We start from the raw sequence: 19,221 nt of genomic DNA, 5'->3' as shown, positions 1-19,221 counted from the left end.
GGGCTCCTTTGATCAGCTCCATCACCTAGTGGGGGTGGGGGGTCATAGTTTGGTCCCGCCTTCACTGTTGTGATTGGTGTGGGGGTAAGGACAGGCTTAGGGCGTCGGGGGGTTCCCTGGAGGCATCTTCCTTGGGGGGCTCAACCCGGGGTAGCGGTCATGTCCGGTTAGGGGCTCTGTTGGCTCTCAGGTGACTGTTTCCTCGCGGCTGCGTGCAGCGGGGCTAGGGGAGGGTCTGTGCTGACGGACGTGGGTTACTGACCTGGTAGCCTGGCTGCCCCTGGGTGGGTCCGGGATGGGCGTGAGGTTCTGGGGGCGCTCCGTCTCTGGGCTGGGGCCCGGGCCGGGCCTCGGGGGCTTGGGTCCTGGTTGGTGTGTTGCCGGGGTTGTGGGCGGGTGGGTGCATGGAGGCGGAGTATGGGGGTGCCTACTGGGGTCAGCGGGGGAGCTAGCCCCAGGGAGGGGTCACTTGCCCATCCCTTCCTTCCCTCCCCATCTCCAGCTGCCTCCCTCTTCCCGCTCCACCACAACCACCCACACATGCAGGACCTTGGAGTAGGGGTATGTCACCAGGGTGCAGAGGAGGCTACCCCCCCCCCCCCCCCCTCTGTCCCCTTCTGGCTGCCTCTGCCTCAATTTTATCCCACAACTTAGACATTCACATTATTCACACTCTCTTTACACATACATATAGGATCTTGGGGGTGGGCACAATACACGGAATCCAAAGTACCATCAGGGTGTACACCTCACCCCTGGCATCGTTGCCCACCTCTCAATTTTAAATACACGTAGACATTGAGGGCTAGCAGGAGGGACCATGCGCTTACCTGCTGCTTTCTGGCAGGTAGCTCCATGCCCTCCTGGATTTTAAATGCACCTTAGAACACACATGCATCAACACTACAATGAGCGGGTGGAGGGAGGTTTGGAGTCTTCTCTCACCCCCAGTCTCTGCGGCCTGCTGGAGCGGGGGGGCTAGGAGGAGGAGTTGGCCGTCCGACTGCGGTCTGGAGTGTGGGGCCTCCCTGCTGCTGCGGAGTCGGGGCGGTCTGCCTCCCCCCACCGCAGGGAAAAGGGTAACACCACCTGGGTCTGGGTGCAGTTCCCCCCTCCAGGGGCAAGGGTACCTAGATCCGGTTCGTAGAGTACGCTTGGGGAGTGTGATCGTGTGTACAGCGTCTCTTTATGTCTGTCTCCATGTTGGTTGAGTGTGGAGTAAGTGCATATGAGAGCATGAGGGTGGGAATGGATGTTTGTGTCTGTGTGTGCCTGTATGTCTGTGTCTATATGTCAGGTTGGGTGTCAGGCGCCACCTCTCTGGGGACATCTCAGGCCCTCCAAGGTTTGGAGGCCTATCTCCCCCTACCACCACTTCCCCTGCCAGTAGCGGACTCCCTCAGACATCGGTGCATTGGTGGTTCTTTGTGTCCGGGGATGGGCGTCCAGGTACACACCGGCTCACTCCTTGGTGGCTGCTTATCGGGGCCTGGAGCCTGGGGCTCGCTCGGGCCACTTCGGAGGTGGGGTGCCCCCGGCCTCTCGGCCTGGGGCTCAGTCACTCAGGCATGGCTAGCTGCCGGCGGAGCTCACGGGCGTGTCACTGCAACTCCCCCTGGCTTCTGCTCCGCGGCTGCTGAGTGAGCCCTCATCTGGGACTCTCCTCAGCTCTTTCTGGGACAGTGGCGCGGCTGCCCCTCTGTTGGTCTTCCTTGGTCTCTTGTGTTCTGGGGGCCTCTGGATGTCTGGAGTTTTGATCTCCTCCATACCTGCTTCATGCCCTGGAGGACGGGGCTGTGGCCCCCCCACACCCTCTAGCAGATCATTACATGAAGGAACCTTTTAAAAAAAAACAAGCGCGTCCATGCTCACAGGTGTACACACGGTTGATCACACCCACAAACTACACTCTTTTTGGCTCCTACCTCACACTGTGTTCTGTTGATCTTATGTGCTGCACAATAATGTTTAATATTTAGTATTTACTGTCATATTCCCATATATCATTGTGATGCTGTTTATTCTATTACTCTTGTTCTCTTCTGCTTGTTTTCTTTTTTCTTTCTCAGCAGGTGATCCAGGTGATCGATATATGCATTTTTTTCCTTTTTTTTTTCTGCCCGTTCTGTTGGTTTTTGTCTTTTGCCCTTCTCCCCCGTCCCTCTTCTCAGCTGTTTCTCTTTCCCTCTTTCTTTCTCCCCTTCTTTCCCCCAGTCAAGTCTGTCCCGTATTCAGCAAGTGAAAATAAAATAAACAATAAAAGGTGAATCAAATGGACCATTACGGCAAGGCTGGGATGGTCAATTTGGTAAAGTATATCAGTTGGGCATCTTTCTTTGCCTTTAGACAACAATTCTGATGGCAAAAGAGCCAAACGGGACAGGCAAAAAAAAAAAAAAAAAAACTCTGCAAATTTAACCTTTTTAGTTGTAATTTTTCTGGATGTTTTTGAATTTACCGGGGTGTGTTATTCATGGGCTTGTGTTGCTCACAGAAATCACTGTGAGAAAGAGTGTATACACCTGCGCAGCGCTAACATTTACATTTCTTTTCTACAACAGATGGTTAATCATGTGATTTGATCGTGTGATTTACAGCAGGACACACCTTAATGTTTTTCTACTACAGGATTACTGAGATTTTGTGTGAAGAAAACTGTAGTTACAGGCTATATGTTGGTGATGAAATTACATTGTGTTGTTGAGAAAATGTGACTGTTACAGGGGAAAAAGTGAATACAGTGAGACATACTGTGTTTGAAACCAGTGTTGCTTCTTTTACAGCAGAGTGTTAACCTTATGACCTTTCACATCACCTCTGTAATCTGGTCTCCCGATCTGACCCACACCCAGTACCCGCATGGGTTTTCAACCAACTACTGGTGGCAGTTGATGAATACAACCGCTCACATAAACAACGAGACCAATTGTTATGCTTGTGATGCCACTGGCTACACATTCTTCTGGACTGTGGCCATATAGCCACAGAGAGCGAGACAGTTTGTTTGGTTGCCTTAGCAACACATCCAGGTAAACATACTTGGAACACTGCCAACTTTTCAACTCCTCTGAACCTGAATGGATGGTTGATTCACCAGTAGCTGGGAAGGTGAACTGCTCTGGTAAGACAGACCTGCTCGTCTGACTCCAAGTATCTGACTCGCTGCAGGACATTGAACAGCTAAATAAACTGGAAGCAGGCCAGTTACCCATGTGTATGAAGGGCAATGGATTAGTCCAAGTTGGAGATTTACCATGGAATTTATGCAACGTCACCTATTCCTTTTGTCATCTGCAAGAAGGGATGTAAACATAGAAGCCCTTTGTCTACATTTACATCATGAACACTTTTCTAAGCTGGTTGAGGTTTTGAGCCAAGAAGACCTAAACAGCTTGATCCAATTTCCTTTACAAGGCTTTTTCTGCTGTGACAACAGGACAGGAGAAGCGTTCTAAATGCAGATAATTCACCAGTTGACTCTAACCCCCACAGGATGCCTACAGTGAGAAGATTTGGGGGGTTGATCGGAGTCAAAAAAAAGAGTGTTGACCAGGCTGCAGCTTTGAAGTTAGTTGAAAGCCACATGGACAAACAATAAAATCAACTGATGTGTTTGAATGCCTGTGTCTGTATACAGTTGGATTGTAGTGACATATGATTTTTGAGAATGTTGATTCTTCTTGTTTGATTGTTGACATTCAGTTGTTTACTTGCAAGTTGTAGTTTATTGTGTATGCGATCAATGAGAAGCAGGTTAACTGCTTACATGAATTAAGTGTGAACTTTTGCTGCAATAGGAGGTGAATGATGTGAGGAGCTGTGTATGAATGAAATCTACACTGAGACTGTCAAAAAACAAGGGTGCATAAGTTGAAATTTAAGTACAGAATGACAAAAGGGGGGAATGTTAAGTCTAATTGTTGAATGTGTCATTGTGTTTCTTAAATTTGTAAGGTCTTAGTTCAATCTATAGGATCAAGACATTCCTTTGTCTCTGACCACCTCTCCAGCTACTCTGTGCTGGGGGAGGATTATTGTCGACACATCCCTTGTGAAGATTCTGTTTCTTGTGTGGTAAGCTTCCTGCCCTTTTATGGCTTCAATGTGTTGTGCATGGTGAACCAATACAGGAATTGAACCATATATTGGGTGTGTGGGGGAGATTACCATTTAATGACTAAGGATGTTGTTAGAAACAGTTGGAAGTCACACACACAGAGAGACACACATTCTCACACACTCACTCACTCACTCAAACACACACACTCACTCAAACACACACACACACACACACACACACACACACGTTCTTGTAAATGCATTCAGATGCTTACACATGCACACACATAGTGCCTTATCTTAGAACCATTGGGGGATTTACGGTGGGAGGTGCTTGTGTTGTATTGTAACTGTCATGTCAATAAAAGGCAGCGAGAGGAAGCCGTCGTTGGGGTCAGTCTGCGGTAGGATTCAGAGTGCTTTCTGAGATGGGGCCTCCCTTGCTAGCAAGTAAAAGATGTTCGTCTTGTTTTTGTCGTTAACGAGAATAAGTCTCTAAACTAGCGGGGCTCGTGGAAACACAGACCCAACAGTACCACTGATCACACCCTCAGTATTTATACTTTTTTTAAAGATAGCTTTGATTAATACTAAACACATCATCCTGATATCTTGATGCTGAAATAATGGGAACTTAATCCAATCACCAGTTACCAAATGGCAATTGCACAGTTTCAATTTAAATAAATAAATAGATATCTGTGAATCGCTACCCTATCGTTGTGGAGGTTTTTGTGTGTCCCAGGGATCCCAGGGGCTATGTTGTTGGGGGCCCTACCCTGGTAGGGTATCCCATGGCAAACTGGTTCTAGGTGAGGAACCATACGAAGAGTAATTCAAATTCAAATTCTATGATCAGAATATCGAGGAAACCATTCACTCTGCCTGGGATAGGGTTACCGGGTGCCCTGGAGCCCGGCTTTGGGAGGGTGACTGAGGGCGAGTGTCTGGTGGTTAGGCCTTAGTCCACAGAGCCCAACCGAGCACAGCCCGAAAAGGGACATGGGCCCATTCTCCTGTAGTCCCAAAATCCACAGGAGGGGCCTCTCTTATGGGGAAGGAGCCTGAGTTAGTGTGTGAGATTAAATATATGTAGCCGGTACCTCTCAGAGTCATAACATTGTGAAGACATTTAAAAATAAAAAGTCCACTGACTGTTTTGGTATTGACATGATATTAGTTAAAAGTATTATAGAATATATAGTGCAACCTTTCGCATACATTTGTAATCTGTCCTTTCAAACTGGTGTGTTTCCCTCACAAATGAAAATAGCAAAAGTTATTCTAATCCATAAAAACAGAGAGAGATGTCAGTTTACCAATTACAGGCCAATATCACTACTCCCACAGTTCTCAAAAATTTTAGAAAAGTTATTTGTTAACAGACTTGATAAATATATTGAGAAGCATAATCTCCTAAGTGATAACAAATATGGCTTTAGAGTGAAAAGGTCCACTTCAATGGCAGTGATGGAACTTGTAGAAGGGATATCTAATGCTATAGATAATAAGGAATATACTGTTGGTGTTTTTATAGACTTAAAAAAGGCGTTTGATACAATTGATCATTCTATATTAATGAATAAACTAGAGAGAGATGGCATAAGAGGGTTAGCATACAAATGGATGAAAAGTTACCTGGATGACAGATATCAATATATCAAATTCAATAATGTAAAATCTTAGCAGTTGAAGGTAACTTGTGGTGTTCCTCAGGGCTCTGTGCTGGGCCCTAAATTATTTATATTATATATACTGTAAATGACATATGTAGCATTTCCAAACTGTTAAAATGTGTATTGTTTGCTGACGATACCACTCTGTACTGCTCAGGTAAAAACCTAGAACAGCTTCTGACTACAGCGGAAAAGGAGTTAAATATATTAAAAAACTGGTTTGATGTAAATAAGTTATCATTAAATATAAAGAAAACAAAATTGATTATTTTTGGCACTAGACAAATGAAAAATGTATCTAAAATCAGGGTTAATGGAATTGAAATTGAAAGAGTGTATGAAAATAAATTTCTTGGAGTGATAATTGATGATAAGCTGAGTTGGAAGTCTCATATACAGTGGGGCAAAAAAGTATTTAGTCAGCCACCGATTGTGCAAGTTCCCCCACTTAAAATGATGACAGAGGTCAGTAATTTGCACCAGAGGTACACTTCAACTGTGAGAGACAGAATGTGGAAAAAAAAATCCATGAATTCACATGGTAGGATTTGTAAAGAACTTATTCGTAAATCAGGGTGGAAAATAAGTATTTGGTCACCTCAAACATGGAAAATCTCTGGCTCTCACAGACCTGTAACGTCTTCTGTAAGACGCTTTTCTGTCCCCCACTCGTTACCTGTATGAATGGCACCTGTTTGAACTCATCATCTGTATAAAAGACACCTGTCCACAGCCTCAAACAGTCAGACTCCAAACTCCGCCATGGCCAAGACCAAAGAGCTTTCGAAGGACACCAGGAAAAGTATTGTAGACCTGCACCAGACTGGGAAGAGTGAATCTACAATAGGCAAGCAGCTTGGTGTGAAAAAATCAACTGTGGGAGCAATCATCAGAAAATGGAAGACATACAAGACCACTGATAATCTCCCACGATCTGGGGCTCCACGCAAGATCTCATCCCGTGGGGTCAAAGTGATCATGAGAACGGTGAGCAAAGATCCCAGAACCACACGGGGGGACCTGGTGAATGACCTGCAGAGAGCTGGGACCAAAGTAACAAAGGTCACCATCAGTAACACACTACAACGGCAGGGAATCAAATCCCGCAGTGCCAGACGTGTTCCGCTGCTGAAGCCAGTGCATGTCCAGGCCCGTCTGAAGTTTGCCAGAGAGCACATGGATGATACAGCAGAGGATTGGGAGAATGTCATGTGGTCAGATGAAACCAAAGTAGAACTTTTTGGTATAAACTCAACTCGTCGTGTTTGGAGGACGAAGAATACTGAGTTGCATCCCAAGAACACCATACCTACTGTGAAGCATGGGGGTGGAAACATCATGCTATGGGGCTGTTTTTCTGCCAAGGGGACAGGACGACTGATCCGTGTTAAGGACAGAATGAATGGGGCCATGTATCGTGAGATTTTGAGCCAAAACCTCCTTCCATCAGTGAGAACCTTGAAGATGAAACGAGGCTGGGTCTTCCAACATGACAATGATCCAAAACACACCGCCCGGGCAACAAAGGAGTAAGAAGCATTTGAAAGTCCTGGAGTGGCCTAGCCAGTCTCCAGACCTCAACGCCATAGAAAATCTGTGGCGGGAGTTGAAAGTCCGTGTTGCTCGGCGACAGCCCCAAAACATCACTGCTCTCGAGAAGATCTGCATGGAGGAATGGGCCAAAATACCAGCTACTGTGTGTGCAAACCTGGTAAAGACCTATAGTAAACGTTTGACCTCTGTTATTGCCAACAAAGGTTATGTTGCAAAGTATTGAGTTGTATTTTTGTTATTGACCAAATACTTATTTTCCACCCTGATTTACGAACAAGTTCTTTACAAATCCTACCATGTGGATTCATGGATTTTTTTTTCACATTCTGTCTCTCACAGTTGAAGTGTACCTCTGGTGCAAATTACTGACCTCTGTCATCATTTTAAGTGGGGGAACTTGCACAAACGGTGGCTGACTAAATACTTTGTTGCCCCACTGTAAACCATGTGAAAACAAAAATGTCAAAAACCATTGCTATTCTCTATAAAACAAAGCATGTCCTGAACAAAAAATCATTATACACACTTTATTGTACTCTGTTGCTTCCATATATGACTTACTGTCTGGAGATATGGGGTAATGCATATAAAACGAACACTCTTCCTATTTTCAAGTTACAAAAAAGAGCTATAAGAATTATAAACCAATCAAACTATATAGAACCAACTAACATTTTGTTTATTAATCTGAATCCCCTGAAATTTTATGATTTAGTCAGTCAGAGAGAGTCAATATGACTTAAGAGGAACAGATTTCTTTAAAAAAGCAAAAACAAGATGAGGACAAATATAAAGCAGAGATGTGTTTCTGTTAGAGGAGTTAATCTGTGGAATAGTTATGACAGTGATTTAAAAAGGTGTAGTTCATTTCCTTATTTAAAAATAGAGTATTAGAAAAATATATATATCAAGAATGAAAAGAGCAAACAAACAACCCCCCCCCCCAAAACTCTTGATTCTTTTGCTTTGATGTAGTTACTTATCTAAGGTGGAACGTTTTTTTTCTTGTTTGTTTGTTTGTTTTGTTTTTGCTTTGTTTTATTCTTTGCTTCGAGCCCTGTGTACAGGAGCTGCATGCAAAAAGATCTTTTGTTAAAAGGGTTGGCGTAATAAGCAAATGCTTCAGCCAATACCTTTTGATTAGCCTTGTCTCATGCTTTCTTGCTTTGTGGTAGATCTTTGTTCTGTCTTCACTGAGATATTTGAATGCTAATCAATCAAATCAAATCAAATCTCAACGCACAGCTTGGGCTCTGAAACCAGTCTCCTGGAGGATCTGGAGCTGGCCTTGGAGGAGGTGGTGGACTGGGGTGGACATTCTAGTATCCCCTCGGCTTACTAACTGTAGACTGGAGTTTTTCCCAGGGGACGAGATGGTTGGTTTCCTGCGCCTTCAGGTCGGGGAATGGGTCCTGGCTGTCGTCTGTGCTTATGTGCTGAATGCCTTCTTGGAATCCCTGGGCAGGGTGCTTGAGTGTGCTCCACCTGGGAACTCTGTCGTCCTACTGGGAGACTTCAATACTAATGTGGGCAATGACAGTGAGACCTGGAGGGGCATGATTGGGAGGAACGGCCAGCCAGATCCAAACCTGAGTGGTGTTCTGTTACTTAACTTCTGGGCAAACCACAGTTTGGCCATAATGAACATCATGGCGATTGTGGCTCAAGAGTTGGGATTTCGCCTTGTAATCGGAAGGTTGCCGGTTCGAGCCCCGGCTTGGACAGTCTCGGTCGTTGTGTCCTTGGGCAAGACACTTCACCCGTTGCCTACTGGTGGTGGTCAGAGGGCCCGGTGGCGCCAGTGTCCGGCAGCCTCGCCTCTGTCAGTGCGCCCCAGGGTGGCTGTGGCTACAATGTAGCTGCCATCACCAGTGTGTGAATGTGTGTGTGAATGGGTGGATGACTGGATATGTAAAGCGCTTTGGGGTCCTTAGGGACTAGTAAAGCGCTATATAAATACAGGCCATTTACCATCATGTCAGGAGGAACACAATGTTTAAACTGCTCCAATACCATTAAATCACACAGATCCTGGAAAGTAATTATTCCCAGTGCAGACTTCTTTAATGTCATCTTTCAATGGTTTATCTCCAATATCAACATCGTAATGTTCAACAAATTTCAACAGTTATTAAGCTATAGCTTCAGCTATTCAAAAGGTCCTCCGATGGAGACTGAACAAAAATATCAACCTTACCCATAACAATAAAGTATTGATCCTTGACATGCAACTGAAATAATGACTTTCCCACTAACTGCCCAACCCAAAAATCTAATACATTTAAGCCTGGTCTTCATCCAGTCACTTACAGTGGGTACTTATGCACTAAAAGCCATCAGAAAGAGCAAGGAAACTGCAGAAACACCACCTCCCTCAACTCTGGGGACGTGCTCCTGAGACAACGCCTCTAACCGTTTTCATTGCAACAGAAATTTCATGAACGATTCTCAAAAGAGAAATACTCCTTCAACCTACAACGGAAAGCACTGACTTTACCTTATGCACAGCCAATAATCAATACATGTCATGCTCCCCAGAGTTTACAGAAGACAGCGCATCAATACTAGCGCCACTAAACTTACAAACAAAATTTTATAGAAAACCATTAGTGCTAATATGAATGCCTCCACTTAACCTTCCTAAGCAACATGGTCTCCTAAAAAAATACACAGCAAACTCAGAATATCAACTCACCCCAAATAACCAAAACTATAAGTAATTAACTTACCAATTTCCTACAACAAAAGGCAAGTCCTAGCCAAGACACACACAGACAGAGTTATATACACAAATATAATCTAACAGCACGAGCTCATAAACTCTCCAATCTGACTGACTGTTTAACCAACATTAAACAATGGTTGAACAATAATTGCTTACAGCTAAACCTGGCCAAAACAGAAACTTTGATTACTGCACCAGGCAGTGCAATACCTGATATTAAACGGAGACTGGGTGACTTCTGTTCCTCACAGAAACACAACCTTAGAAACCTGGGTGTTATTTCTGATGAAGCTTTCAGATAGTAAGAACCTGCTTTTTTCAATTGAGGAACATTTCAAAACTTAGATCCATCGTGTCAACAAGTGAACTCAAGACGATAATACATGCTTTTGTCTCTACAAGACTTGACTACTGTAACATCCTGTTTACTTGTCTAAACAAGAAAGAGCTAGCTCATCTATAGGTTGTTCAAAACTCTGTTGCTGCACTGGCTAACAATCAGATTTAGGTTCCATTTTAAAATTCTAGTTTTAACTTTTTGAGCATAACAGGGACAGCAAGGGACAAAAAGATGATAAGATACTTCAGGAAACTGCAATTATTATATGGCTTAAGAGAAGAATGTATATTAAAAACAGAATAGGTCCCAGTACAGAGCCCTGACAAACTCCACACAGCAACTCTGTAGATTCTGACATGATCTGGTTTGCAGACACACTAAAACTCCTTTCAGATATATAAGATGAAAACCAGTCTAGAACAGAGCCAGACATCCCAACCAGGTCGCTCAGTCTGTTTATCAGGATGGTATGATTGACTGTATCAAAGGCTGAGGTAAGGTATAACATAGGGTGACCAACCGTCCTCTTTTCCCCGGACATGTCCACTTTTCACGTCCTGTCCGGGGCATCCGGGGGGATTTTCGAGATTGATGAAAATGTCTGGGTTTTCCTATAATCCGACAGAGGACCCATGTGTTTGAAGTCATCCCCGAACTGCTGCTTTGTGAGCACTTATTCTGTGCTCACAGACAGGACAGACGGTGCGCAGCAATGCACCTAAAGCTGGGCATACACTGTGCGATTTTTTTCAGTCGCATTATTCAGCTTCTGCTCAAACTGCACGATTGACTCGCAGGGGTTAGAAGTTCGTAAGTCACGATGCAGGGTCTCAAATGGCCCGATGCTCTGATGCGACCTGAGTGCTCACACTGTGCCTCCATAAAATGAAGGTTATAACAGAAATTCTGTCGCTCGCTCTCCCTCTCTGTCTTTCACTCACACAGACACACCACCACCATCAACTTTGCTAAATTGCCAATGAAAAACATTGATCGGGCAGCTGTGATTGAGCAGCAGTTTAGGTTCAACTATCTTCACGGTTGTTGTGGTTGTGATAATTATGTGAGGCCACATCGAAAAGGCTCGGATGAGCTTGCCATAGTTCTACAAGTTGTGCCTTCATCACTTGTGTCCAGATCACACGCTGCACTGCCATGCTACTCCGTCTTTTTCGCTGACACTTGTGTTTTTGCATGTGCGTAGTGTGTGCGGAGTCGCTGACATCATAATATCATTAGTGACTTTCAATAGTGCTGTCTCAGTGGAATGCAATTTACAGAACCCAGATTGAAAACGGTCATAGATGTTATATTTCTCCAAGTATGCTGTAAGGTGGACAGCTACTGCCTTCTCAAAGAGTTTTGACATAAATGGGAATTTGGAGATAGGTCTTAAATGTTGAAGTTGTGTTGGATCCAGGTTGGGTTTTTTTTTTGAGCCTTGGTTCCACAATGGCATGTTTAAAAAAGCTGGGGAACACCCCAGTCTGAAGGGAGACATTAAAAAAGTTCAAAACCCAAGGACCAATGGTGTCAAAAGCACTGATGAAAAGCTTAGTGGGGATAATGTCGGTGGGGCTTGAGGATGGTTTCATTTTGTCTGCTATTTCTTCATATGTTACAATTGTAAAAGTTGACCAGGAGTACAAAGGGAGTGCCTCACTCGGAGAACAAGAAAGCTTTGGGGAGGTTTTAGCACTGACTTCTTTAATTTTATCAACAGAAAATCGGAGGAGTTTATTACTATCTACTAGAGTGCACATCTAAAGGTACCACACTGATTTTGTCAAAAAGAAACTTGGGATTTCTCTTGTTTTTTGACATGAGCCTAGAAAAATATTCTGATCTAACAGTTTTCACCGTATCATTTAAGGAGAGCATGAGATCTCGAAGATGGAGCCTGTGTACGTCAAGTTTGGTTTTTCTTCCAACGTTTTTGCGGCATATTCTCCTTAAGTTTAAGATAGACTCATTTATCCAAGTGCATGTCTTCTTTTGTAAAGCAGAGCTTGTTTTAATAGGTTCCACTTGATCCAAGATGGATGTGCATTATTAAAGGACTGAATAAAAGCATTTACATCGTTTCCAGTAAAAAGCAGAGAACTGTCTGGGAACTCCCAGGCCCTCCAAGGCCTATCTCCCCTCACCACACTCCCTGCCGGTGACTGATGCACTCAGGGGTCGGTGCATTGGTGGTTCTTGGTGTCCGGGGCTGGGCACTCAGGTATGTACCGGCTCACTCCCAGTGGCTACCTGGCGCCTGTTGCTCGGTCAGGCCTCCTCCGGGGTGCGGGGGGCCCTCGGGCATCCGGCCTCTGGGCCTGCGGCTCGGTTCACTCTGGCACAGCTGGCTGCCGGCAGAGCCGGCGGGCACGCCGATGCAGCCCCCTCTAGCTGCTGCTCGGTGGCTACTGGGTGACACCTCGTCTGGGGATCCTCAGCCCTTCCCATGAGGGTGGCACGGATGCCCCTCCGGTGGTCCTCCTTGGGCTCTCGCACTCTGGGGCCTCTGGATGTCTAGGGGCTGGATCTCCTCCATGCCTGCTTCATGCCCTGGGGGACGGGGCAATGGCTCGCTACATCCTCTTGCAGACCATTACATGTGGAAACCATTTGAATACAAGCGCGCTGATCCACACAGGTGTGCACACGGGTGTTCACTGCTCGTAGACTTAAATTACACCTTTCTTGGCTGCTACTTCAAAGCACATTGTGCGCTGTCTGTCCTGCTTGCTGCACAACAACATTGAATATTTAGTATTTACTGCTGTTTACACTTAGCTAGATTAATGCGATGGTGTTGTGTTTAGTATATTGCTTTGGTTTTTTTTTTTGCTTGTTTTCTATTCTTCTTCTCTCAACAGGTGATCCAGGAGATTTTTTTTCTCCCCCCCCCCCCCCCTTTCTCACTGTCCCTCTCCCCTTCTGTTTTTCCTTTCCTTCCTCTTTCTTTCTCCCTTTCCTATCCCTCACTCATGTCTGTCCCGTCTGTAACATCTGAAAATAAAATATAATAAATAATAAAAACAAAGGTCGATCAAATGGACCAATACGGCAATGCCACGATGATCCATTTGGCAAAGTAAATCCATTGGGTATCCTTGTTGGTCTTCAGACAACAATTCTGATGGCTAAAGAACCAAATGGGACAGGCAAAAGAAAAAAAAAAAAGTAGAGAACTGTCAAACATAATGGAGAACCAGTTATTATGCGTCTATGAGTTTTTAACTTCACAGGTGTTTGTTTAGAGCTAAAATTGAGTTCAACAAAGACACAATTATTATCACTCAAATGTACATCCTCAGCAAACACATTGCCAATGTTGAGGCCCAAGGAAAAGACAAGGTATGGCCTTTTAAATGGGTTGGACCAGAGACATGTTGGACAAAGTTAAAAGACTCAGATATAGATAAAAGTTCAGCTGCAGAGTTAGATGAGGCATCATCAATATAAATGTTAAAATCCCCAAGAATTAAAACTTTCTCCAGCTTGATAATAGAAGATAAGAAGTCCGTAAAATCCTTTAAGAACACAGTAGCAGGGCCAGGAGGGCGATAGACTTAAACACACTAAAAGATGTTCGTAGAGTCCACCTTAATTGTTTTGTGACTCAAAAGAAGAATAGTTTTCAGTTTGCAAGTCGGGAAATTCAGTTTACGAGTCGGGAAATCTCTTGGAATTGCTTAGGGCACATTTCGTAGGTAGCAAGAAGTAATCCGGTGAGGGGGAAGAGCGCACAAATGGTTGGGGGAAAGTTTTTCTATAACTGTCCCAATCATCATAAAGATGTACCATAGACTCTTTGATGTGGAGCAAGGAAAAACGGTTGTAAATCACAGCAGCATAGCTCCATATATTAAACCTCAGGGCTGATATAATAGCATAAATACAATACAACGCAGGCAGGTAGAAGTCAAACAGAGCAAAAGGCACCATCTTCCTGTCACAGTCAGCTGATCCTGACAGTCAGCTGCGTGTGTGCATAACTATATCACCTCGGTGTCTTGTGAACCTCTAGGTCAGTGGTTCTCAAACTGTGGTACGCGTACCACTGGTGGTACATGGGAAGTCTCCAAATCTTTTTCTAAAATTAAATAATATGCCATGTTCTGGCTGAGGGATTTGTGAAAAATTAAAACGTACAGCTCTGCTATCACTTCTGACATAAATGAAGACAGAAAACTAAACAGCAGTGACGTTTGTAGGGTTACTGAAGTTGGGCTAGCTGGTATATAATGGTGTGCTATGTGGTGGCTAGCTACATAGCTATGTTAGCATAATATAAACACAGTGAAGCTGGAGGTTGAACGCTAACCTTTTTCCACTCTATAAAAGTTACCATAAGGGTTCCTGATGGTTAGAGACAAATGCAATCGCATGGTAGGATGCTGTAACGGACCAAACTTCAGTCAGGAGGACAACTGAGATAATCCATCCACAATACCAGGTTAGTCATTAATATACTGCTGCATGGGCTGGGCTGTAGCTACATCGGAAGGGTTTAAAAACTGAGCTTTAAAATGAACAGTGGTAATAAAAACCGAGAGAGGTCGATAGTCATCACTGACTGTTTTTAGGAGCTTGCTCAGATTAAATAGAACATGTCATAAACACAACAGCCTTAATAAATGCAGAATAGTTTGGATCTGGAAGCAGGATTCATCACGTCATCACTTAACAACCAGATATCCCACCTGCTGTGAATGTTTAAATGCAGTACAGTTGTTATTATTATCACTTGTCACATCCTGTTTATGACAGTTAAAATAAATAACATTCATATGAGAAATAAAACTGTCTCGTGTAAATGAAAAATAGACCTATACTGTATTTAAGAGCCATATATTTTATGAGGTGGTACTCATTGTGAAACATTTGAGAACCACTGCTCTAGTGGTATGTTTCATGGTTTGTTTATATTACTTATTTCAGTTTTCAATTTTCACTCCATGCCTCGCCATGTTCCCACAGGTCTACTGAAATATCATCACATCATGGATAAGCTGACACACTATATTATTCAAACTTACCTGAAGTTTTGAATTTAAATTAAAAAGCAACAACAATTCCAATGATTCCAAAAATAACTGAAACAAGAGTAGCTTCAATTATCCCAGACCCAGACCGGATATCTGAAACACAAAAAAGACAAAAAAGGTGAAATTGCAGTGATGATGTTATAGCAAACGTACTGAACTTATATTACAACCTACAAATTAAAACACCTTTTCTTTTTCAAAGTATATGACAACTAATAATACAAATTTACTGATAAAACCCTCATTATCTGAAATCTCCCAGGGTAGAAATTAACCGATACACAGAAGTTTGGATGTTTATTGAAAACATGGGGTGCATCATGGTCACAGTTACAGAGAAGAATGGGGGGGGGGGGGGGGGGGGGGGGGGGGGCAGTGGGTGTTTAAAAATAGCTACTTCTCATCAAACCGATCCTATATCTGCACCACTACAAAAGGGTCCAACTGCCTAGCTCTCACCAGTCTGTTATCGTTGAATTGTCCATCCTGAATAAGATATACTGGGCCCTCAGAACTGGACAAAAATGCTTGAGAGCTAGAAACAGGCTAGCTGCTCCAAGTGATTCATGTGCAGCTCATGCTGCACTGTTGTCCACACCCCTCAACAATCCGTGCAACAACCCAAGCTCTCTCTAAGGGCAGAGAGCTAATATGCAAGATGCAGTTACAATCAGGTGATGCGATGCATACAGGCACTTACAGAGAATTGAGCACTCTCATCCTTAGCCCGCCGAGTGGCTTTCCTGCCCAACAGCTGGAAAATCATTTAGAAAAGCAGTCTGCATCCCAAGTGAAACTCACTGAGGCACCAATGAAATGGAGCACTTGTGCTCTGAAAGACGTGCATATTTCCAAACTGAGGAAATATATTTGCTGACTCTGGGTTAAGTGAGCTCTTTTGAAAGTTCACTGAAAAACACTGTGCCCGAATGTGCGACAGAAATAGCAACAGCTGTGTTGCTGCCTGCTCTCTGGAGCCTGCTATGAGAATCCAACTGTTAAGACAGGCCAAAATGACACCCCTTTTATTGAAGGAAGCTGCCTTGGCTAATATCCCAAAAGTCAGAGGAGCAACAGACAGCCTGAACGACAACACCGGGTATTCGTAGACTGTGCCCTCGAATGCAAACTTCAGAAAGGCGTATGGGTTGAGTGTATAGCCACAAAAAAGTAAGCCTCTGTTACACTGATTGTAATACACAGATCTTTCGAGAGAACTGCAGTAGAAAGCTTTCTCTGAGTCAGCATCCTGAATGTGTGCATTCAAAGACTCGCAGATTCATGTGCAGATCTGCAGACATTCAAGACTAGAAGATTGAGAATAGGAGGAAGCGCTCACCTTCGCTTTGGAATAACAAAATACTAACTGTAACAACCTTTTCTGTCACCCCCAGTGTGCCTCCAGGGACATGCATTGCCTGCTTGACCTCATTCATTTGGCCTGCAGGCAGAGGATTTAATATTTTGAGAAGAATAGGCATTCTTTATTGATTGTAAATGGGAACTTGTACATTCAGGAGGTAGAGCAGACTGAAAAATTGGCAGTTCGATTCCTGGCTCCTCCAGTCTGCGCGCCAAATATCCTTGGGCAAAATACTGGCCCCAAGTTGTTCTCCGATGGATCTACTTTAATATGAAAGTGACTGACTGTTAGGTAGAATGAACTTTACCATAGAAAAAAAGTGCTTGTATAAGTGGGTGAGTGTGAATGGGTGAATAAAGTGCTTTGATTGCCCAGGCAGAATAGAAAAAAAGCACTGTATAAGAATCAGTCCAGTTACTATTTTACATTTGTTGGATGCATCTTTATTGGGGCAAACCAGTGAAATACTGTGTTAATACATGATGTCGTCACGTGAACATTTAACACACTTTAACCGGGAGACATAACCTCTGACAACAAAAATGTGTTTTTTTTCTGCAGCTGGTTCGTGCTGGAGAGACTGTCAGGAAAGTACAGCGCCTTCCTGGACTGTCAACCTGAACACAGCCCCTCTCCCCTTAACCCCACAGCTAAGGAGACTGAGGCTTCTTTCTACTGGGGTCCAAAGGTGGACCTTTGCCTAAAGCCAACTGAAGTGTAGTGCACCCACTGCAGCAATGGGCACTACTCTCACTGTTGGGGAGGAACGGCAAGCTAGTTGCGAGCTTGGCCTGTGCATCCTGTCTTGGGATGATGTCATGCAGAGTCATGCAAGAGCCAAATGCTGATAGGGCAGGAAGTGATAGCAGAGTTCACCGGGAATGGGAAAACTGCAAAAAAAAACCAAAAACTTAAAAGGTAAAAAAATTAAGCATGAAAAGCACAGACAGTGTCTGCAGTGCACACTTGTCATTGTGTTTCACTTCTTCTTTTATGTTAAAGTCATTCTACTTTGCGGCTGGGTCAGAACCAAACAACAACACACGTAAGAGTGGCCCAGGTTGTAGCACACACTTTGTACAGTGCCTCCATCTGAAAACAGAAATTAGGTAGCCGGGAGGGTCTTTGAGTGGGCAACGACTGTGCTCTCTCTGCTTGACCATAAATCCCGCTTGAGCCCTTTCCAGACATCTGAACACTACCTTTTACCATGCACTTTTTTAACTCATTCACTGCCAGCCATTTTCAAATCAGGTAACTCCCCACTGCCAGGGTTTTTGAGCATTTTTAAGTAAGTAAGTAACGTAAGTTCAACGTAAGTTTTTCAAATGACGTCTATAGCCGTCAATGGCAGTGAATGAGTTAATACCTTCTTGACTGGGTAAGTGATCTGAGTCCATCCGAAAATGGACTCAGACTACATCCCACCAATTCGCTGGTTAGTGATGTCATCTAATGAGTCATGACAGCATCTTCTTCACAAAAATCAAAGCTGCCCTTTTTAAAACCCTGCAATGAGGGAAATGGCTACAAAAAAAACACAATGCCGTGGTCCCAAAGTCTGATGAAAAGTCACAGCTGCAGGTATAACATTGCCTTAACTTCCACCTTTGTTGTAGTATTTGTATCAGTACAACAAAGGTGTGGTGCATCCTGTCAATTGCAGCACAGAGTGTGATATGGACTCAAATTTAACTTAATATCGTAGTGTTTCTTATTTTCAGACTAATTATTAGTCTGATTTCTTTTTCTTCATTTAGTCGACTAAGAAATTATTTCCAAGGAATTTCCCTACTCACCATCATGCATACACGTCTCTGAAGATGGAATCTGATGCAAGATTTCTATCTGTGTGGCTACACAGTGATAACAGCCGGGGTTGGTGACAGTAGTTTGGATGACGATATAGAAGCGACCTCGTTCTTCTTTGTCCTTTAATTGAACTGATTCAAGTGTTTTGTTATCACTGTCCCTCCACGCTAGTGTAGGTTTAGGATAAGCACCTGAAACCTTACACTCCAGCAAGCCTTTTTCTTGAAGCATTCTGACATATGGCTCTGAAGCGGCACCTGTGAACACATAAACAACAAACATAATACAGTATTAACAATGCCACAAAATGACACGTAATACTCAAATGTTTCTAAGTGCATAAATTGTTTATATATTGTATTTAAGAGCAAAGAAAATCAGAGTACTGCTTTAATCATACTTCCAGCATTGATTAACATGACCTTGTAAAGTTTTTACTTAAATCAATGTTTGTAACTTCTAAAGAGATGAATTTGGATAATTTTTTGCAGAGTAATAGAAAATGCTGTGTTAGAGGAGTTTATCTATATAGTGAGTGACAACTACAAAAATACTGTAAGGTAAACAAACAAATAAAGTCAAAATTATGAAAAATATAGCTACACCTATGGTAGACTGATCCTTACAATGTTCTAAAGGTCAGAAACAGTGTG

General features: G+C 43.5%; 1 protein-coding gene across 4 annotated transcripts in view; it reads right to left on the bottom strand.

Moving 5' to 3' along the window:
- The window catches only part of LOC146710369 (butyrophilin-like protein 1), an 85,794-nt gene that overhangs the window by 57,663 nt on the left and 8,910 nt on the right, over positions 1-19,221 (bottom strand). Inside the window, exons 3-4 of one of the 4 annotated variants that reach the window (XM_085457776.1) lie at positions 18,556-18,825; positions 15,385-15,486 (exon numbers count right to left, since the gene is read on the bottom strand). The exons of the other annotated variants lie outside the window; for them this stretch is intronic. Of the exons in view, the coding sequence (XP_085313902.1) occupies positions 15,404-15,486; positions 18,556-18,825 (353 nt within the window). The 3' untranslated portion in view covers positions 15,385-15,403. The remainder of the gene's footprint in view (positions 1-15,384; positions 15,487-18,555; positions 18,826-19,221) is intronic. 4 annotated transcript variants of the gene reach the window in all.

This window comes from Copadichromis virginalis, linkage group LG5 (genome assembly GCF_057382275.1).
Source record: "Copadichromis virginalis isolate Kocher_CV1m ecotype Utaka linkage group LG5, C_Virginalis_male_GT1.1, whole genome shotgun sequence".
NCBI classification, from domain to species: Eukaryota; Metazoa; Chordata; class Actinopteri; order Cichliformes; family Cichlidae; genus Copadichromis; species Copadichromis virginalis.
Note: the sequence above shows the minus strand (reverse complement) of the source record. Positions and strands in the feature narration are given on the sequence as shown.